Source organism: Asterias amurensis, chromosome 3 (genome assembly GCF_032118995.1).
Source record: "Asterias amurensis chromosome 3, ASM3211899v1".
Classification (NCBI taxonomy): Eukaryota; Metazoa; Echinodermata; class Asteroidea; order Forcipulatida; family Asteriidae; genus Asterias; species Asterias amurensis.
In genome coordinates this window covers 22,002,255-22,024,984 of record NC_092650.1, presented here as the reverse complement: position 1 = coordinate 22,024,984, position 22,730 = coordinate 22,002,255, and the positions used below count along the sequence as shown (strand labels likewise).

The following is a 22,730-nucleotide window of genomic DNA, read 5'->3' as shown; positions in this document are numbered from 1 at the left end:
AGACATAAAAACGGGGGAAAAAATTAATAATCATTACAACAATAATCTTCTCTTTTTTTTTTATCACGCTATCACACCTGAAAGGTATTTCGAAGCACTTCCAACCCTATTATGTACCATCTCATTCATTCTTTTAACCATGAGCTCCCTGACATGCCTGAGGAGTATAGACGATGTGACCTATGTTTACATTCAAACCGCCCTCTGTTGACAAAACACTATATACGTCATGTTTCGCCGGGCACTGAGTTGCGTAGTCATAGTAAGATTACGTACACTTTCTAGCTGGCTGCCAAAACACAAAGGTTTTGCCCGGCGGTATGCGAGCGAATCATGTTATGGTTTTCGTGTGACGTCAGAGGTCACATCGTCTATACCAGCCTGTGCAATAAATATGCACTACTAATAAGCTAAATCAATCACAAGAATCATCTCTGCCCTAACAGGTACCAATTTGAGGACTCTTGATGGCTCTCCTTGCAGTACACCCTGTTAATATGCATATCTATGGAGACCGTTCCTTTGTGGCTTCGGCTCCAACTCTGTGGAATTCTCTGCCCTTGACGATCAGGAAAACATCTTCCCTTGGTGATTTCAAGAGTGCCTTAAAGACGCACCTTTTCTTACAATAGTTTACGTTCTTGTATTGTTGTATCGTTATGCTTGTAGTGGTATTATTTGTTATATATATATATATTTATGTTGTTGTTGATTTATAGTGTACTTCTTTGTAAAGCGCTTAGAGAATTAAGTGTTAATTATTAGGCGCTATATAAATCGAAAGTTATTATTATTATTATTTGGACCAATTTATCACTAAAATAAATGTTTTTATTTAATTTTTATGCAAGTTGTCAGACACACAAGGCCGAAGGCCACTTCAAGGTATGAGGTACAATTATTTTTTCCAAAGGCCGTTGCCACCTACTCCTAGGGTTACCCCTTTTATAGTCCATACAGATTTAGGCTTGAGTATCATCAGTCCGAAGCCTGGCCGGTAGAGCAGAAAGCACTACCTCCCCAATTTTACATATAGCAAGTGTCACGACCGGTATTCGAACCCACACTCTGCTGATCAAACACCAGAGCTTGAATCCAGTGTTCTTAACCGCTCAGCCATGACACGCCAAAATGCATGAAAGGGTTCAATCTTATCCCACAAATCCACTCTCTCAAAAATTACTTCATGTACACTTTTTAAAATAAATAGAGCAAATACATCTTAACATGTAATTTCCCTTTAATCCTTAAAAAAATGCAACTGTACAAAATAGTGACATACCTTCGCAGTATCCAGATAGGACCTGCAAAGAGGAAAAAACATTTGGAATTTACAATTATTAGGTTAAAAAGGAACTTAAAATTTGCATGGTAGAAATACGATATTGTAAGGTTTGCGGTAACAGTAACAGTATGCTCTGATCGTCTTCTAGAGAGGGCATTATGATCGTAATGTTGAGTTGAAACCAACAATTCTTTTCAGAACCACCCCAACTCATTTAGAGATTATCATTACATGGTGTAATCGCAAACCTTACTATATTATTATTAGGTTTCCTATATCGAGGACTTTTAATTATTAGTTCTGGTTGTGAAGCCAAGAATTCTCTAGCCTTGCTCAAGGCAGTCGAATTATTCACTCCGAAAAAAGACCGCCGCTGTATAAAAACCCACCCGTATTCACTGTGCGTAAAACCCACCCGTATTCACTGTGCGTAACATCGCACGACACGATGCCCCCGTACACTATCCGCATCCCATGCGGAGGCCGTCAGGCCGACAGCCTTGTAGGATCTGTGTTGAAGCCACTGACCTCATTACTATAATAAGCGAAGAGTTCCCACGGTCAGCTCATTACCATAATGCCCGCGAAAGACGAGACATGTTTACTTCACACACCACCACCACGGACGCATGATAGGGTCCAAAGGTCGTGATAAGGAAGTGCGTGATTAGACGTCAAAATGAATATTTCATTTGCCTCACATCCTGTGTTGTCTGATAGGTCTGATGAACGATATACATATTCATGAGCTGCATACTAGCATATCCTCGAGCCCCCCCAATTTCGTCCACTATTGGAATTTTTTCAATACAACACATTAAAACGGGAAGATACAGATCCGACAAGGCTGTCGGCCTGACGGCCTCCGCATGCGGTTAGTGGTGTACGAGTGCGATGACTTGTGTGAACAGTATTCGTGCGATGTGACAGTGTGTATACGGGTTGGTCATTCGGTGTGATCGCACACACCATGCACAGGGTATACGGCGGGTGGGTTTACAGCTGCGTCTTTTCGGAGCGAATAATGCGACTGCCTTGAGCAAGGCTAAGAATTCTCAGAAAAACTTAAGTTCTATGCAGCTTACAGCGCCTCTTCTATTCTTATTTGTGAAAAAATACAATAATGTATTTATTGTCCATCTTCATGAAGTATATGAAGTAGGGCTTTTCTGGACATAACGGTATAATTCTGGTGAATATGAATTGTTCTCTTCATTTATTCTGACTGTGGAGCCAAGGACTCTCAGAAAAGCAAACTTAATCACTGTACTAGCCAAGAACCAGATGGATAGAAGACAAGAAAGGATGTTTCAGTTTTCCCAATTAAATTCAAGAGACAGGGACTGCAAACCCAATGCACATTGGCCCTTTTTGAAGCCAGTACTTCGGCTCTAGATTCGGCTCAGGCTAGCTTGGCCCTGTGGTTGTTTTGACAATTGGGTGCTTTCCTTACACGCTCAGGGCTTCCAGACGAGAGAACGGAGCCGAAAACCAAATCCCAAGCCAGAGCTGTGCGTAGTGCCCTGGCAGGATTTGAATGGGGTCCTAGATGTGAAAGGTGAAGAACAGAAACCACTATGCCAACCAGGGCCCAATTTCATAGAGCAGCTAAGCACACAAATTTGCTAAGCGTGAAATTTCTTCCTTGATAAAAACAGGACTACCAACTAAATTTCCATGTGATATTCAGGATAAGCAAACAACAGCTGAATACCAGTTACAAGCAATGTGCAACGAATAGAAATTTGGTTGGTAATCCTGTTTTTATCCAAGAAGAAATTTCATGCTAAGCAAATTTTTGTGCTTAGCAGCTCTATGAAATTAGGCCCTGATCACCCTCACTGGCTTAGCACACAAAGGAAACTCGCTGGGTAAATTCTTAATAATTTTGGGTTAAACAAGGAAAAATTGAAGAGAGCGGGAAAACTCCTGCCTCTTACCACCTGTCCCAATTTAGAACAAACAAAAATCCAGAAACGAAACTCACTTATTGAAGGTGAAGTTGGGTACAGGATTCTCGGCGATATTCTCAACATCTACAGTGCATTCATAATTGTCTCCTCCTCCATACGCAGTACCTCGATTCCTCTCAATACGGAACACTTGAAGCTGCAGGCACACGAACAACAACTGCAAAAAGTCCGCTGGGAAAAAAAGACAAAATCGTCTTAATAATGATAATCAGTTTTTAAATAAGAAAATAAAATGGTAGCGACGAGTTCTTCAACGTACGTTTAAAGCCGGTAGGCTCGGCAGCATGTGATAAAGGCCCTAGCCGAGGGCGAGGGCCTTTATCGCACAGCAACGACCCTGCAAGGTTTTAAACGGACATGGAAGAACGAGGCACTACTCTTTTATTCCCTTTCATAAATGCCCTTTTGTTAAAAAAAACGTTAACAAATACAGTTACATGTATAGACACTTTAACAATTGAAAATTTGAGGTTTGAAATATTGTTTTCCAAAACTTTGTGAAGAATCTGTTCGAGGCGCGTGGGTTGTGTGTACGCGTGCGCGCTTAGATTACCCGCTGATAGCTATGATTGGCGCGTTACGCGTGATAATCTTGCGCGCCCGACAGGCGGAAGCCAGCTCAGTGTGCATAAACAGAGCTCCAGTGTGCATTAACAAAAGGTTTATACACACCCACGTGTCTCGCTCTCCACCAATAGGAGTAGAGAAACTGTCTGGGGTATTTATGAATAGCGCTTTACACACCAAGAGGGAGTCAAAAAGCACTTATACATTATTAAAAACCTTGTCCTTGACTGTGCTTATTCGCAGGTAGTCCTGGACTATCGTTGGCAAAGTCCCTCAGCAGAACCAAATGCACTGGAGTACATACAACTAGTCCATCTGTCAGATCTCCAATGTACAAATACATAATGGTTTGAGGATGAATGGTCGCAATTAGTTCCCGAAGGTATTGGAAGTTGATAAACTAGTTTCCGAGGCGCACTGTTCACCCGAAATAAACCATGTTATACTTGTTTTCCTATATTGATACATATTCAGTTAACTGAACAATATTATTTGGAGCAAGGGGAAATGACGACTGTGAAATGAAATGCACCATGATAGTTTTGTTCGTCTGTTTGTTCGTCTGGATGTTGCTTCGAGTGATGTCAAAATGTGCAAACAACACCCGGGAATAGCTCCTCGATCGTAAAGCGCATAAGTCTACTTGTCATGGGTATTTTCCATGTGCGGGAATACTCCGGCGTGCGCTTTGTAAACAGCAAAGATAGCAACTGGCATGTGATGTTGAATACGCCTCTCTTATTATTTATGCATGAGTACATCACAATTCTAGCCCCACAACGAGGCCGTAGGCACAGCCGCTGCAAGTGGTGGCGGATGTGCGCCTATCATCCTATGGCCTCATTTTGGGTAAGAATTATGAAGTCATGCATGAATATTAAGAGAGCCGCATGGACCAGTGAGAGTTTGCCTTGCAGTCGTGAATACATGTATATATGCGATATAGTAAAAGTTGTTGACTTACCAACGATGAAATGTCCCTCTGGGCCTACATTGGGGTCGTAGTCCGAGAGATACAGCCATGTGATCAGCTGGCGCTGTAACGGCTCTGTCCATGGGTATTCTGTGAACGAGTAACAAAGAAAGTGTTGGTGTTTTATACTTAATAGTATTTAATAGGCTTTCTGCTTGTTCTCATCCTTATACTGTGGCTGTGCCGAGATGTAGAACAAAGAGCTACTCCAGTAGCTTTTTCCCTCGTACTGCATCTCTTTGGAACTCCTTGCCTGGTGCATGTTTCCCTTCATCCTATGATCTTCCATCTTTTACAAGGAATGTCAATCTTCCTTGTAGCCCTCAACCTAGAGTGGCTTTTAGCCTTGTTTGGGCGACTTGCATGAACAAAATATAAAAAGGTACTTGCATCAGGTACATTTTTGCAGGATCAGGTCATCCGATCAAACCCAGTTCATACTTCCTGCGAATGCGAAGCAAGTGTTGACGTCACAAAATTCGCAACAAATATTCGCAGCAGTTCAGCTCTGCTCAACTGACTTGCAAATACAGTATCGCTGCAGAAGGATAGTTGTGACGTCAAATTCACGTCAAATTCGCTTCGCATTCGCAGGAAGTATGAACCGGGCTTAAGGCTGGCATCAGATGTTATTCCCGAGCCTCAAAGTGTAAGATTAGATGTTCAAGCTAGACAATACCTAGACGTTCTATTTTCTAAATCCGCAAGATTAGAGACAGCTATTGGTTTCTTCTCCTTCTTCCTTTCTAGTGTAGCCTTCATAATTGAACATAGTCGCACTGCCAGACACACCGGGGCGAACCCCTTCTCTTTGCGATAAGTGTATACTGTCTTTTGCATGCGCTGATAGTTGTACAACACACGGGACCTACAGCTTTACATCCCATCCGAAGAACGAAGCAGTGGTTAAGTGTGGTGCTTTTAAGGACACAAGTGTCACGACTTCCAAACCCAAACTCCCTTGAACAGGTCAGAGCTTGAGTTCGATGGCGGTTCTCACCGCTCGGCCACGACACCTCCACAAGGTTTTACAGAACCAGCTATATCATTGAATACAATGTACAGTGAATGCATGCATATAATGATCTTTACAATGTAGATATATTACAGTACATAATGGTGTAATGATTTTTTATGCATAGGTGTACGTGTCTGCAGAATTTGATTTAAAAATGGCAAGTTCATACCATGTGACCGTCATGATCTTGACGAGCGGCTAGAGGCCAATCTCTGGCAGTATTTACATCCATCAAGTTATTATTTATTTGGTTTGTGGTAGCACCATGTGCGATCTATGTACTAGTTCTTAGATAACTGTCTTTCTTTATTCTGCTACCCTTGGAGTAGATTTATCAGAAGGAGACTTCTTGATTCTGACACGAACTGTCCTGCTTTTTGACTACTAACCGGGCGGAAGGTATAGAAAATTGGCTGGGACTACTACTTTAGCTTATAGGATTGTAATTAACTGCACTAACGCAGAGTCAGTTCTTGGATTGGTCTCAATGTTTCGACTAGCTTGCTCTAGTCATCGTCAGTCTCCTGGCGATGACCTAACCATGCGTTGCCTCTTACCAATGCAGAACAATGGAGGGAGCCCTAGAGCCAAGGCATACGTCAGTGGGAGGAGCAGAACAAGGATGATGGTGTAGAACGGCCAGAGGTACGACACTGTCTTTCTCTTGAGGAATATCATGCACAACATCAACACCATGTAGATGACTGACAGGGCGTCTAGACGTACAGCAGAGACAATCACCGTGGTGATGAAACACATCTGAGGATGATAGGTCAATCATAGTTCAATCATGTCAGTTAAAGTCACTGGACACGTTTGGTAATTGTCAAAGACCAATGTTCTCACTTGGTGTATCCCAACATATAATAATAATAATAATGATTTAGCGCTTTATCCTAAAAATAAGTTTCTAAGCGCTTCACAAAAAAACCCAATATAAATGATAAGTAAGCAAACGGGAAAATTAAAGCTAGAAATATACAATAATAATACAAAAGGTACACGATATATACAATATAACAGGCTATTTAGAAGAAACCAATATCATAAGACTACGCATATAACAACAAAGCTGTGAAAATTTGGGCTCAATCGGTCGTCTGCAAGAGCACAATGAAAGAAAGAACACCCTTGTTGCATTACTTTGTGTGCCTACAGTAGACGCACAATAAAAGGCTTCAGCTATAGTCTCTTTTATTATTATCTGTTATTATTTGAGTGAGAAGTTACCTCTTTGTCAAAAACTGCATTACTTCATAGGGAGCCGTTTCTCACAATGTTTTCAACAGCTCCCCATTACTTGTTACCAGGTAAGTTTTTATGCCAACAACTATTTTGAGTAATTACATGTACCAGTGGTGTTCAGTGCCTTTAAAGGCAGTGGACACTATTGGTAATCACTCAAAATAATTATCATCATAAACCTTTCTTGATTACGAGTAATGGGGAGAGGTTGATGGTATAAAACATTGTGAGAAACAGCTCCCTCTGAAGTGACGTAGTTTTCGAGAAAGAAGTAATTTTCCACAAATTTGATTTCGAGACCTCAAGTTTAGAATTTGAGGTCTCGAAATCAAGCATCAGAAAGCACACAACTTTGTGTGACAAGGGTGGTTTTTTCTTTCTTTATTATCTCGCAAATTCGACGACCGATTGAGCTCAAATTTTCACCGGTTTGTTATTTTGTGCATATGTTGAGATACACCAACTGTGAAGACAAGTCTTGGACATTTACCAATAGTGTCCACTGTCTTTAAGGAAAATAATATTCTTCAACAACGTAAAAAACACTGGCAAGTCAACAGAGTGTTTCAAGTCCCTACATTATGTGGACTTCATTTAGTTCTCAGGTCCACACTTTGTATGTAGCGTTAAAGCAATCACACAACATCGGTAAAACAGTATTGTCCAAAGGCCCTCATCACTTCGTGTATCACAACTTATGTATAAAATTACAAACCTGTGAAAATTTAGGCTCAATCGTTCATCGGAGTCGGGAGAAAATAACTGGAAAACCCACCCTTGTTTCTGCACGTTTCGCCGTGTCATGACATGTGTTTAAAATAAATCTGTTATTCTCGATATCGAGAATTGATTAGTGCTTAAATGTTTTCTCAAAAAGTAAAGCATTTTATAGAATAATATTTCAAGAGAAGTCTTTCACTATTACCTTCTGTAAACCCTGTAAGTTATTTGTAATCTGTGAACTTAAAATTTTTGTTCTGTTCAGCAAGTGTCCAATGGCTTTATAAAAAATAAAAAAATAAAAATGAATTATTTGTTGCCAACAAATAAAAATTAATTTGTTAGATAATAACAACCTGTTTTTCCTACCTCGAGTCCAAACTTGTAGAAGCAATAATTTGCCAGAAACTTCAAGCAGCTGACGAGGCCATTATCCGCTTGTTCCCGTTTGACATCTTCAAAGATGACGCTCTGTTTGGGTTTGTCAAGGTTGTTGATGCTGCGGTGGTGTTCCATGCGAAGCTGAGCGATGTACCACAACACCATCATCAGGAGAATGGCTACATAACCCTGATGGGAGGAATACAAAAAGAATATCGATTAATAATTGCTATTGAATTCTAGGTCAGTCAAAAGAATTCTTTAGAAGGAAATGTTGCTTGTAATTGTTTTGCTTACTGAAAGAAAACAAGAACTAGTCGTGGCTGTTAACAGTATTGGTCTGTGCATAGCTACAGTTCCTTAACCTCAACAGTCTCCTGACAAAGAGGATATTTTTCTGCTTTTTTTCGATGCAAGTTGCAGGACACACAAGGCCTGAAAGCCACTTCAGGGTGTGGGCTCAGTCAACTATTTGTCCAGGAGTCGTTACCCTTAGCTACAGTTCCTTAACCTCAACAGTCTCCTGACAAAGAGGTTTTTTTTCTTTCTTTTTTCTATGCAAGTTGCCAGACACACAAGGCCTGAAAGCCACTTCAGGGTGTGGGCTATCATAAAATATTTGTCCAGGGGCTGTTGCCACCTACTCCTGGGGCTGAAACAGGGTTACCCCCTTTACAGTCCACATGTATGTAGGCTTGGGTATCATCCATCAGCAGCCTGGCTGGTAGGGAAGAAAGCTCTTTGTGGCCAACCAGTCAAGCACAGTGGAATAGAGCTCTAATTGACCAGCAGAGTGTGGGTTTGAGTAACGGTCTTGACACTTTGCCTTCAAATGGTTCGTGAAGATGTAGGCCCTGTGTGTTGTGTAATTCAATTATCGCTAGGGAAAGGGGTTGGCCCTGGTGTTTCTGGCAGGCAGCGGCTTATGGCATGTCTGACTGCAGTATTCCTGCTCTACCCTCCCCCTTTATTATGCGGAAAAAAATACTCTAGAGATGAGAACAATTACTGGAAAAGTGATGAGCAGTGTTTCCCGCTCCTCCCCCTTCCCCACACCCATCATCCCTGCCCCTCCCCCTCCCCCTCCATCTCCCCCCGATGATGATGAAAAGAAAAGAAAAAATGCTCAGTACTTACGATGACATAACCTGCAAAGTTGGGGACCTGTTTCAGTCCAACCCACTCTACTGAACTGAAAGATTCGTTTAGCGGGTACATGTAGTCCAAATTCTGAAACAAATAAAAAAAGTTGAAAACGTTACAGATCATATATAGGATTTGAGGCATTGCATGGTGGGGTATCAATATATATTTGGTTTGCGGTAACACCATGTGTGTATCTACTTGCCAGGTAGAGTTGTTCTTAGGGAACTGTCTTGCTTTATTCTACTGCCGTGGAGTAGAAAATCGGAGGTTCGGGAGACTTCTCAGTTCTGAAAAGAACTGTCCTGCTTTATAACTATTACCAGGGCGGATGGTATAGAAATTTGACTGGACTACTACTTTAGCTTATAGGATCGTAATAACTGTACTGCCACGGAGTCACCTGGCAAGTAGATACACACATGGTGTTACCGCAAACCAAATACATATCATAATCCTAACTGCAAACATACAATAACCTAATATTAATATTATTAAAAGAACAAATCTGAAAAGGCACTTTCTGGACTTCCTTACCGAGCAGTTGACAGCCAATTCATCGGTAGGCATGAGGTCCAGCTGAAACACCATCTTACTGAAGAGGACCACAGACACCCACAGAGCTGTGATGAGGAACATGAGGCGGGTAAACCATGGCAACGGGAGGATCAAGAAGATGAGGAGCACCAAGGCGCCGTTGACTGCTGTAATCTGTAGGCACAGAAGATGACATGTTATTGGTTAAAAAAAGCATTTGAAAACATGTTATTGGTTAAAGGCAAAGTATTCCTTTGGTTTTTGGTACCGTTTGATTGTTTTAATCCCGTGTATACAATGTATGTATACAATCAAACTGGCATGTACAAATTTCATTTCAAATGGTGGTCTCGCTCGAAACTTGGTCATGACACTTGTGTCCTTGAGCAAGACACTTAACCATGTGAGGGCAGAGATGGTTTATGTGAATGATTAGCTTGGAGCGCGGTAACCCGCATCACCGGCTGTATACTCCCCAGGGAGCTGAGATGTTTTTAGGAATGAAACATACAATGTACATAGTCAGGGGTAACAATGTCAGAAACGCTGTGATGAGACCTTCGGGCTGTCATGAAGCGCTATAAAAAAAAAATATTATTATTATTATGATTATTAGAAAAGGGGGAGAGGAGTAAACAGAGATGTTTTGTTTTTTTACCTCTCTAGTGACGACTAAGATGATGGTGAAGATAACAATCTTGCTCATGTGAATCTCAAGGCATCTCCAGATAATGGACGCCACTCGGCGATAATGAGTTCTACAGATGATGGCTAAGTAGCGGACATACAGCTTCAACCTGGAGTGGCTCTTGCTTTCTGTTGGATAACAATGATAATAGTAATGATGATGTCGTGTACAGTGTATCCACAAACTGGATCATGGCACTTGGACCAACAATGTGGCATGCAATTCTTCAGCAGAGAACAACCGCAGAAAATATTTTTTGTATATATCGCGTAGACTAAAGCTAGCTGCGTATTGGGCCCTCACATTGCTTCCCCCGCATCCCCTCATACAACAAGCCATAAAATTACTACGTAGCCAGACTATGCGCAAAACAAATAGTGTAGAGGGTATGCTGTGCGAGGAGAGCCTGTGTCTGTGTCTGGACTGTGTGATGCTTTTGTGTGTAAACTTCCACGGAGCATCCAACGCGGATTTTGTTTTCTTTCATGTAGCATGATTTTATTTCAAGAAGATTTTTTTTCGTAACAGTTGATTTCTGCATTTCATGAAATGCGGGAAAACTGCGGATTCGCAGAAGAGTTCCATGCCTGAAAAATAAAGATCCTCCGTGGATGTATTTTAATGTGGTGCAAATGCATAAGAAAAAAATGAAAAAGGTGTGCCGCATAACACAGCATTTGATTGAACAGTAACCCTAAATCTCAAAGGAATTAGGGAAAATATTCCCTAAAAATAGTTTCTGTATTGCCGTACCTTTCGCTCCTTCTGCTCCTCCGTCTCCCTCATCTTGTCCAGCTCCTTCTTCATCATCATCTTCCTCCTTGATCTTACTCGGCCTAAACAAAACATACATCCAAACGATGATGTATGATGTTTCCAAGACGATATATATTTAAAGGCACTGGACACTATTGATAATTTATACTCAAAATAATTCTTAGCATAAAACCTGACTTGGTAACGGGCAATGGAGAACTGTTAGAAAGTACAAAACAGCTACCTCTGAAGTAACACAGTTTTTGAGAAAGAGGTACATGTAATTTCTCACTCAAGTTTTTTTTCTATTAATATTCTCTTGCAACTTTGATGACCAATTGAGTCCAAATTTTCACAGGTTGATATACACTAAGTGAGAATACTGGTGTCCAGTGCCTTTAAAAAAAAAGTACATCATTTATAAATGATAGCTATTGGTATTTTTATTTCCTTGCTTTTTGTACAAATAAACCATTAGAGAAGTCTTTATTTAGTATTTCAAAACAATCATAAAAAAAGTATTGCTAAGTGCATTGTGTTCATGGCAAGACCCAAATACGCTCTACAGCAATGAAACTTACTTAATAAATATAAACAATTCTTAAATGACAGAATGTATTACAAAAACAACGCATTCCAAAAAGTTCATCAACAAAACCTTGATATAACAGTCTTCATTCCAAACATGGCTCATTCTTCAGGAATTGTTCAATATCAAAATTGTGTACATGTATATAGTAGTATTCAGTACATTTATTTCACTGCTGTCATACAAAACAATAATACAATAGCGTACATTTATGTCAAAATTAAAACAAGCAATATCGTATGAGGTATGATTAGGTACACAATACTTCAAAAAAATAAACAAGTAGTAATTTAAAGACAACATTTAGGTGTAAGGTGAAGCAAAATGCTTTTGTCAACTCACTTGTATCCAGACTTCTGGATCTTGGTGATGTCCATAAACTTGGAGTGAAAGTAATGGATGTAGACCATGATGATGATGATGAAACATGTCGGGATCAGAAGGTTCAGGAACAAGTCGGAGGTTTTGTACTGACGTAGTCCAAGATCTTTAAATCTGTTGAAGGGAAGGTATACTTTTGGTGAACATTCTTAAAGGCAGTGGACACTATTGGTAATTAGGTCTACTCACATAATTATTAGCATAAAACCTTACTTGGTAATGAGTAATGGGTAGCTGTTGATAGTATAAAATATTGTGAGAAACGGCTCCCTCTGAAGTGAAATAGTTTTCAAAAAAGAAGTAATTTCTCACGAATTTGATTTCGAGACCTCAATTAGATTTTGAGGTAACAAAACCAAGCATACAACTTCGTGTAACAAGGGCGTTTTTGCTTTTCTCTCAACATCGACGACCAATTGAGCCCAAATTTTCACAGGTTTGTTATTTTATGCATTTATGCATGAGATACACCAAGTGAGAAGACTGGTCTTTGACAATTACCAACAGTGTCCAGTGTCTTTAAAGGCAGTGGACACTATTTGTAATCATTCAAAATAATTATTAGCATAAAATCTTTCTAGGTGACGAGTAATGGGGAGAGGTTGATGGTATAAAACACTGTGAGAAACGGCTCCCTCTGAAGTGCCATAGTTTTCGAGAAAGAAGTAATTTTCCACGAATTTGATTTTGAGACCTCAGATTTACACGTAGAATTTGTGGTCTCGAAATAAACCATCTAAACGCACACAACTTCGTGTGACAGGGGTGTCTTTTTCTTTCATTATTATCTCGCAACTTCGATGACCGATTGAGCAACTGGTCTTTGACAATTACCAATAGTGTTCAATGTCTTTAAAACAAACCTAAGGTATACTTTGCCTGAAAGAGACAGTCAGGTGCGACATCAAGTCACAATACTCAAGATTAATTATTTTGATGTTAAAACAACGAAGGAAATAGCTCAGTTGGTAGAAAGCCGACACATTAAACTGGGAGGTTGTCGTTCAAATCCTGCTCTGGTAATTTTTTTCTTTATTTATAGCCGTAAATTATTTAAAATTATACCAAGTTAGTTTCCCTTGCGGATGGTTTACAACTTGAGATATTCACATGGTGTTACCACAAACCTCTCTTAGTTTTACTTCAAAGTTGCAAAGTTTTCAAATCCTACATAGTAGTAAGCACTTACACATCTTGAGAGATCCCTGTGCCGTTCGTCCAGTATCCCGGGAATTTTTCAAACTGATACGTGTAGATGAGGACTAAGACACCGATGGAATAAATCACGACCAGCCAGAAGAAAATCCAGATCAACCCACGGAACAATGTGAAAGACCACTGAGGAGCAAAGGAAAGAATGGATTAAATTATGGCGTGTTGTGGCCGAGCGAATAAGAACACTGGACTCAAGCTAAGATGTTTCTGATTAAAACGCTGAGTTTTTCAGACTAACCAAAAGTCTCTAAGGAACACTTTTAAAAATGAAAAACATTTACATGAACCAGTCCAGCAAAATTAATAATCCGTTATAATATTAATAATAATAATAATAATAATAGACAGCTTTCTCAAAGCGCTAAACAAGGAAAATTAATATAAAATACAACAATTTACATTAGGAAGCATAAACTCAAAAGCAGCAAAAACAACTGAAATAGAGTGGGTTTTTCAAAAACAATTTCTTGTTGGTTCATCTGCATTCCAGCAAAAGGCTGTTGGTATCCTTGTAAGAAGACTAAGAAAATCCCCCAAAATAAGGCAAACTCAGAAACTGTCTGACGAGTTCTGCCAAACGCCGCTTTTTTGAGAATAAGAATATAAGTTCAATTATGTGTAAATAAATTAGAGGATGTATTTTTTTGACAACATTGGTTTTCAAGAAAAGTACTGCAACAGATACTATTCTGTTTACCGAACCCTTTTCAGAAATCTTTTAATTAAGTATGTGATTTCACAGTATTTTTGACACACCAATCCAGATACAATTCACAGCATGCAAGGCCTACCAACAAAGACTGCTTCAAATATTCGTTCACTCCCAAAACAGTTATTAACCCTTTGGTAATATTAAACAGAGCGTCATTAACTCCTCACCACGCCATGAAAATTCACACAATTTCCAGCGGTACCAAGAAATCGTCGGATAACTGTCGGTGTGATGATTTTCTTGTGTTACAAGTTCAGTTTATTTTGTAGAGAATGAAATCATCTTTTGAATAGTTTTCACAGTTGTTTTTGTTTGCCAAAACACTCTCCTAGACTCACCAGAAAGATGTTGACTATCAGGAGGAACAGCACCATGTAGATAATCTTGAAGACATCCACGGACTCCTGAAGGCTGACAATGAGGAACATGGCCCCCACCAGGAAGATCCAATACTTGGAGAAGATCCCCCAGATGGTGGTTCCGATGACTGACATCGTCTCGCTGTCTCCCTTGTCCACAAAGTCTCCTCCCTCCTGTGCCTCGGTGATGGCTTGAGAGATGAGATGAGGAAGTGAGAAAAAAGAGCAATGGGATTACATGTATATCTCGATCGTCACAACCAAGTGGTTAAGAGCAAGTGAATTCAAGTTTTGGTGGCCAAGTCATCCGAGTGTGGGTTTGAATCCCTTTGTGCCTCTTCCTGGATTGACCTGGGCCCAATTTCATGGCTCTGCTTACCGCCGAATTCTGCGCTAACGTACACGATTCCTTGCTTCCGTGCAAGCGCAGAGTTTCTGCGCTAGCCTTGTAAGCGTAGAATGCCTAGAACATTGAGTACGCACGCACAGAAGCCAAAACTCGGCGCTAACATGTGAAAGCACAACATTCCCTGCTTTCGTAAGCAGAGTCATGAAATTGGGCCCAGCTTGTGTTCAGTCATGAATATGCCAGTGACAAAATCCAGCTGAGTGCATTGACATGAAGATAATGAACTCATTACACCCAAGTGATACCTTCAGCTCAAAACCTCATTGTACTTCGCAGGACAACAAGGTATTACCCCATGTTAGATTATGAGCTCCTCCCTTACCCGTCATCTCTTCATCTGGATCAGAAAAGATCATTCCGAAGGGCTGCAGGATGATGCCGTCCGAGTTGATGTTCATCTTGGTCAGACGCTTCTCTCTCAGGAACTGACGAAGAGTCAGCCACAGCATCAGGGTGTACACAAGCTGGAAAAAAAATATAACAGCAGAAATTAATATACAATTACAAGTAATAAACGGAACGTGATAAGTTAAGCAGAGGGCCCACGTTCATGGCTCTGCTTACCGCCGAATTCTGCACTTAGGAAAGAGCTTATGGCCGGCGTCCTGCACCAGTCACTTGAATTCAACTAACTTAAAAATGGTGTTCCCATTTTCGTTAATAGCGAGCCGACGGCCTATGTGTAAGCATGTAAAACCAAAACTATTATTCTTTATCCCTGATGCAAATTTCCATCTATTCAAGTATTATTGTATACTCTTTCTGCACTGACCTGAAGACCGAGTGGAATACAGGGATCAGTGAACTTTATCAGGCCGATCTCCGTTAGATTGACTCCGCCCTTGGTCTCCGACGGCAGCTCAGTGTCATTCAACTCCAGACCGTAGACGAACTGAATAAGCAGGAGAGCCTCGCAGTACAGCACCAGCAACGGAGAGCAGTAGAAGGTCCTGGTGCGCGTGGTGGATGCGGGGATGATCCAGATGATGATGGCCCAGAGAAGGAGGACGAAGGTCAGCCAGCTGTGGTATGTGATACTCCAAACCTAGGAGGGTAGATCAGACATAATAAAGGCACTGTCAATTAGCTTTTAATAACTTTTGACGCCTTTCTCGGGGCTCACCGAGTACCCTGCTTGAGGAACGAGTAACATGGGGCTGTCCGAGGTGCAAACTTTCTCAATGGCCATCGTTTGAGAATTCTTCAGTGGAATTTGACTAACATAAAGGTCGTATGTTCGAATCCCACCGGAGTATTAAAAAAAATATGCCTGTAATTTGTTTTCATAGAACTCGGGAAAGTACCGAGTATACAGTGCTAATAACACAGATCGGTGTGAATGAATAAAACCAAAATGAATACTCTTTATCCCAATGCAAATTTAACATCTAGTACGCCATCATTTTGTTTGCATTCAGCAGGACATTTTTAGTAAAGTTTGACAGACATTTTCACCCTTAGTAGTAGCTTAGGGAGTATTTTTTCTTTTTTTTAAGAGGAAGTGGTCTTAAAAGAGAGGACTCCCTGGAGAACCTTAAACAAGCTTATAAACTGTTAACGATTCCTTACCATTATCAGGATGAGAGCAGTGATGTAGCACTGTTTGGTGAGGCATTTTGTTTGCAATTCAGCGTGACACTTTCAATAAGATTGACTGACATTTCCACCTCTAAAACAGCAACTTTGTGAGCATTAAGTTGTTGTTTTTCAAAGAGGGAGTGGTCTTTAAAAAACAGGACTCCCTGGAGAACCTTAAACGAGCTTATAAACTGTTCACGATCCCTTACCATCAACAATATAGCACTGTTTGGTGATACTTTAGTAAGTTTGCCAGACATTTTCACTCTTAAAACAACAACTTTGTGAGCATTCAGGTTTTTTTTTTTTTTTTTAGTGGGAGTTACTTCCTGGAGAACCTTCAAAATGCTGACAACTTTGGACGCTCCCTTACCATCATCAGGATAAGAGCGGCGATGTAGCACTGTTTGGTGATGTAACCGACCACCGTGGCAAACGGTGACATCTTATGTCTGCCTTCCTCTTCGCTCTTGGTGGATCCGACGTGGGACGTCTGTCTCTCCAGACCCGTCTCTCCTTCTGATGCGCTGCCACTAGCTCCAGCCTCCGTTGAGGAGGTGGGGTCCATTGATTGGTAGGATGGGCCACTCTCATCCATGAGGCGCTGAACGAAGAAGAAAATAATCAAATTGGTTAATTTTATTTGCGTTAAAATTTACGAACGTTATTTTTGCATTCAATTTGATTATTAATGTTATTTTGAGTTCAAACTGATTAACGATATTTTGAGTTATAATTGATAAACGTCATTTAGTGGATGAATTATTCAATTGGATTACTTTCAGATTCCTGTATACAAATATTTTTCTTGTAGGGTTGAACAAAGACAAGTTTACTAAAGCAGGACTTGAACATCGATTTCAAGGCTGATGTTTTGGTCATCTTCACTTTTAATGTCACTTTAGTAATTCACTATCTGGGGAGTGCCCTTATTTGGTGTGGAGCAAACATAAGAATTCAGTTCCTGTTATGTGATGTTATCTTATTTCATCAGGCAGAATAAACTTCTGAAAGAACTTTTCCTGCTATTGTTCTAAAGCCATGAAGTCAAATGTCTTTCTCATAAAGAGTTTATTCGTCTTAGTTCTGAAAATGGTTTAATGTAAAAAAGATATCAGTTTTAATGCCCCAAAACTTTATTAAATCTGATGTGAAGTGTTACTGTCTGTCACACTTCTCAAAATGTGTGTTAAAGGCAGTGGACACTATTGGTATTTACTCAAAATAAATATCAGCATAAAACCTCACTTGGTATGGAATAATGGGGAGAGGTTGATAGTATAACAAATTGAGAGAAACAGCTCCATCTAAAGTGACGTACTTTTCGAGAAAGAAGTAATTTTCTACAAATTTGATTTCGAGACCTCAAGTTTAAAATTTGATGTCTCGAAATCAAGCATCCGTGTGACAAGGGTGTTTTTTTCTTTCATAGTTATCTCACAACTTCGATGACCGCTTGAGCTCAAACTTTCACAGGTTTGTTTTTTTATGCATACATGTTTGTTGAGATACACCAACTGTGAAGACCAGACTTGACAATTACCAATAGTGTCCACTGTCTTTAATATAAGGGATTATTCTTCCTGCGTGGACATATTTGCCCCGTACATGTCTGAGAGGAAACTCCAAAGAATTAATTAACATCTACAATGCATTAGTATTGTTACCATAGCTCTAGTTATATTTCTAGCATTAGCACAATGCAAATACAATTACATACTGCCTGCTTGGAGAGACCTCAGGAATGCAAAGCTCACGAAGGTATGACACATTAAATGTTTGATTTTTGAAAGGCACAATCACAATCATTCAATTCAGTTGAACGGATTCATGTTTGCTTGGAAATAATAGTAAGTTGTTGTCAGGGACTTGACGACTACTTTGATTTTCAGAAATGAGAATGATTGTCAGAAATAATGTGTCATACCTACAGGGTTAGTTAGCTGTCAGAAGCAGCTACCGCTGCGGCTGATGAAATCAAATTGACCTATGCCTTTATATTGCTGGCTACATGAAGCAACAGCAAAAGCCAAGTTCAATATAGACACAGTCATGGGCCCTTTTTAAAACAACAGCTTTTGGCTTAAGATCTGGCTGAGGCTCTTTTGGCTTAAGATCTGGCTGAGGCTCTGTCCTGCCTGTTTCAAAGTGCGCACTATTACTGTAACTGACAGACCCCGGTAAGTTGGAGCCTAAAATGGAGTTTAAGACAGAACTTAAGCCATAGCCTAAGCCATAGCCTAAGCCAGGGCAAAAGACGGAGCCTAGGTCTGAGGCTAAGGCCCTTTTCGAAGCCACGGCTTCGGCTCCAGACTCGGCTCAGGCTAGCATGGCCCCCATAGTTGTTTTGAAAAATAACGCATGCTTTATGTATGGCCTCGGGGCTTCAGACGAGAGGACGGGGATTAAACCGAATCCAAAGCCAAAGCCGTGGTTCTGAAAAGGGCCATAGCCACAAACCAACCCAAAGTCTCAGCCACAGCATAAGCCGGAGCCCAAGCCAGAACGTAAGCCACGTGGATGCCTAAGCAAGAGCATAAGCTGAAGCCTAAGCCAGAGCCTTAGCCATATCATAAACTGAAGCCTTAGCCAGAGCATAAACCAGAGCATAAGCCAGAGCCGATGCTGGAGCCTAAGCCATAGCATAAGCCGAGTATAAGCCGGAACCTATGCCAAAGCAGTGTTTTCAAAAGTGTCACACTTACATTACACATTTTACACAAAGATTAAATAAATGAACAAATACAGTCCACAAGTTGCAAACAAAAATGCATTAGCAGAATTGAGATTGGGAATTGTGTGCGGAGGGACAAGAGAGTTTACAAGCATCAACATTTCTCGAGGAAAATATACATTTGAAATTTTAATCAGTGCGAAAACTAGAGCACGTACATCATTGGTACTCTTAAAAATTGAGAATATGAAGAAATTCATGTCACAAAATATAGGGTTTTAGTGAAAAACAGAAGAGACGATGCCCAATTTACAAGATGCCACAGGCAAGGGAAAATATTAATGAGCAAGAAAATGTGAAAAGAATGAAAAGGAAGATAAGAAAGATGAAAAATGCAATAAACTTTTAGAGATCGACTTGAACAAAATCACTCAAAGTAATTTTGTTAATTCTAGTTTGTCTTGTGTTATTATTTGGTCAAAAACGTAAAGTTTCTTTTGTAATATTGTCAACAAAATTAGCCCCCTCCCCCTTTTGATTTTTGAACCAGTACTTTTGACCGCTGGGTGGCACCCTGCATAGTTCCCAGCAAATGAATGTGAAATCAACACTGTTATGAAGTTACAGTGCCTCTGAAGACCAGTGCTGGGTTTTTTTTCTTTCGTTAAAGTGTCTATGTACTTTTTGTAGGGCAAAAAACACAATGTCCACAGATTGACATTAAAACTAACCATTTCAAAGATATTGATAGTAGAAAGCTTCCCTGAAAATATTACTTGCTGAGGTGCTGTAGTTTTTTAGAAATGAGTAAAACAATGTAATGAAAATAATGTTTGTCTCAGTGATCATGAGGCGAAAATTATTTTAGCATGTAAAAACGTATTTTTATGAAATTGTTTTACTCATTTCTCAAAAACTACAGCACCTCAGCAACTAACATTTTAAGGTATGCTTTCTACTATCATTATCTTCAAACGGTATAAGTCTAATGTAAATATGTGGACATCATGACAGTGATTTAATTTGGTTTTAAAAATTTCAATTTTTAAACCATTTTTATGAAGTTGGTCCACTCATTTACCTTTCTATAAAAGAAACCTGATAACATAAATTTCATCTAAGTTGATCTTTTAATATTAAAAAGATGGAAGGTGGAAATATGAGCTTGGAAGGCATTTGATGTAAGATGCAGTCTCTTCCAAAACTGTCAAAGAGTCTTGCAGAATATACAGACAAAATACAAGAGGTCATCATTCCATCAAATAGCAGTAGGGGAAATACAAGAAGTCATTCCATCAAATAGCAGTAGGGATAATGCAAGACAGGCACATGCACACTGCAAGAAAATCACAATGCTTTAAACAAAATTATAATAATATAAACAAAAAAAGTAATAAATTTAAAATTAAGAAATACTTGCTTTTGGGGATGACTGCAGGTTTTGGAGGGGAGTGCAAAATAAAGTGATACTTTTTATTCCGACTGTCAAAATTGATGTGAAGAAATCATATTTATTTTTAATAAATTATAAAAAATTATCATGAGAAACTGTGGCTGTTCATGATAGCTACACACAGCAATCATTTGGTTTGCAAATAATATTTCACAACACAATTTCATTTACCTGAGAACAGGGATTAAAAACAAACTGCATTAAGAATCCTCATACAAGTAATTAAGAACTTCTGTACAAAGCTTTAGATAACTTGAAGTTGTTCAAAGTATTTGGAAGAGGTACGGCATGGTTCCCCAAAAAGGAATGAACAGTTCCAAAGCTTGGTATTGTATTTGCTTCAAATGATCTGACAACTTTCTGGTGGTTAGAGTCTGAGGCAAAATGGTGCGGCAAGATAGTACATAACTGGGAACGCTTATCAGGAACAACATGGCTGTTCATTGAACCAATGTTAATCATCCTTGCGTAAACACAAAAATTTTGCAATATCTTGGGCTAAAAAAAAGGGGTTTTTTTTAAAATGAAAATAACAATCCACAAGCTAGGAAGCGATCCTACGTCATGGCCGACATAGCTGAAAGAGGTTGAATTCAGTCTAGTCAGATTGACATCTGGTTTCCCTCAGTTCGAAAAAGAAAAAAGAAAAACCAAGATCCCAGCGCCATTTTGTTTTCCAGGACAGGGAAACTTTTGGATCAAAATGCAAATTAGGATCTCTGATGTTTACCAAGCGAGTGTTATGGTATTTTCCTGCCCCAAAAATCACTGTTCACAAATGGCTGATGGCACTGTTTTAGCTCTTCGGACACTGTACATTTTTTTCTAATCATACTTTAACCTTGCTGCAAATCTTTTACCTGCCACAAAAAAAACACCCCTTTACATTAGCGCTTTTTAAAAGATAGAGACACATGCAAACATAAGTTTTTCCACATTGTTTGATAGGGTGGTGGAGTGAATGTAGAGAAAAAATCTTAAAAGTACAAACCTGTTTCTGTGGTGAAACCTTAAAGTGATAATTATAAGACAGAAATTATGTATAATGAGATAATGAACATAATGAACTCGAAGGTTAGAAGAAAAGGAATGAGGACCAAGGATTCAAGAAGGATGGTAGGAATGTTAAGAAAGGGGTAAGGAAAAGGAAAAAAGAAGGAATTTTGAGGGGTAAAACGTGGGTTTGGAACAAAGTAGTAACCACAGAATTAGTTAAAACAGAGAGCGTTGACATCTTAGAACACCAGGGGTGCGTTCCACTCGCGCAAACGACTCGCAACTGTTCGCGCAAACGTTTTTTTATCGTTTGAACGGTTGGTGCGTATACGCGATGTCAATATGGCGACGCCCTGAAATGAAGATGGCGCGCACCATACGTAGGTTTTTTTTTAACTTCGTTTTTGCTGCAATAGTCCTCTTTTTGACATCATTACATCAACTAATTAACTTTGTTATTCCAAATCTGCATTATCATCCACCGAAAATACAATGTAATTATGTTTGTGACAAAGAAATAATACCGTATGCTTGTCCGCCATTTTAAAAACCACTCGCCAACACCTCAGAAGTATGTACGCCTAAAGTTGCCATCGTTCGCCAACGGTGGCGGCGAACAACTCGTTCCACTTGAAATTGTTGGCGAACGTGCGCAACTGTTGGCAACGTTTGCGCGAGTGGAACGCACCCCTGTATTAAGCCCGGTTCATCATTCCGGCGATTTTGTATGTCACAAGTTCGCAATTAATGATTCCCAACAGTTAAACTGTGTTCAAGTGTTGCGAAACACTTGCTGCGAAAACAGACATGTGATGTCAAAATTCAACGGGGTTAACTGCTTCATTTCGTATGGCGGTAATTTGTATACCCTTAGAAAACCCCATTATATTATTAGCCCAAGTCTATGGTAAACAGCGCATCAAAATAGCACACCTGAAATATTGCGTGTTTTCTATGTGCAGTACAACGCTTTGATACGCCTATGTGCAGCGCATACAGCGAGCTGTGTGTACTGCATAATTACTGTTTTTATTGTACATTGTACGCAGTCATAGCAATAGTAACATGGTAACTGAAC

At 39.8% G+C, this 22,730-nt stretch overlaps 1 protein-coding gene across 7 annotated transcripts in view; it reads right to left on the bottom strand.

Annotated features, from left to right (window-relative positions):
- Nucleotides 1–22,730, bottom strand: part of LOC139934372 (piezo-type mechanosensitive ion channel component 1-like) — a 94,277-nt gene that overhangs the window by 38,457 nt on the left and 33,090 nt on the right. For 5 of the 7 annotated variants that reach the window (XM_071928576.1, XM_071928570.1, XM_071928574.1 and 2 more), the window contains 16 exons: nucleotides 21,648–21,665; nucleotides 16,903–17,133; nucleotides 15,724–15,996; nucleotides 15,274–15,415; nucleotides 14,522–14,733; nucleotides 13,446–13,594; nucleotides 12,218–12,370; nucleotides 11,284–11,366; nucleotides 10,501–10,658; nucleotides 9,843–10,016; nucleotides 9,300–9,392; nucleotides 8,151–8,351; nucleotides 6,374–6,575; nucleotides 4,790–4,888; nucleotides 3,273–3,429; nucleotides 1,283–1,304 (listed from right to left, as the gene is read on the bottom strand). In XM_071928576.1, the coding sequence (XP_071784677.1) occupies nucleotides 1,283–1,304; nucleotides 3,273–3,429; nucleotides 4,790–4,888; nucleotides 6,374–6,575; nucleotides 8,151–8,351; nucleotides 9,300–9,392; nucleotides 9,843–10,016; nucleotides 10,501–10,658; nucleotides 11,284–11,366; nucleotides 12,218–12,370; nucleotides 13,446–13,594; nucleotides 14,522–14,733; nucleotides 15,274–15,415; nucleotides 15,724–15,996; nucleotides 16,903–17,133; nucleotides 21,648–21,665 (2,367 nt within the window). The remainder of the gene's footprint in view (nucleotides 1–1,282; nucleotides 1,305–3,272; nucleotides 3,430–4,789; nucleotides 4,889–6,373; nucleotides 6,576–8,150; nucleotides 8,352–9,299; nucleotides 9,393–9,842; nucleotides 10,017–10,500; nucleotides 10,659–11,283; nucleotides 11,367–12,217; nucleotides 12,371–13,445; nucleotides 13,595–14,521; nucleotides 14,734–15,273; nucleotides 15,416–15,723; nucleotides 15,997–16,902; nucleotides 17,134–21,647; nucleotides 21,666–22,730) is intronic. The other 2 variants (XM_071928571.1, XM_071928575.1) reach the window with 1 other exon arrangement.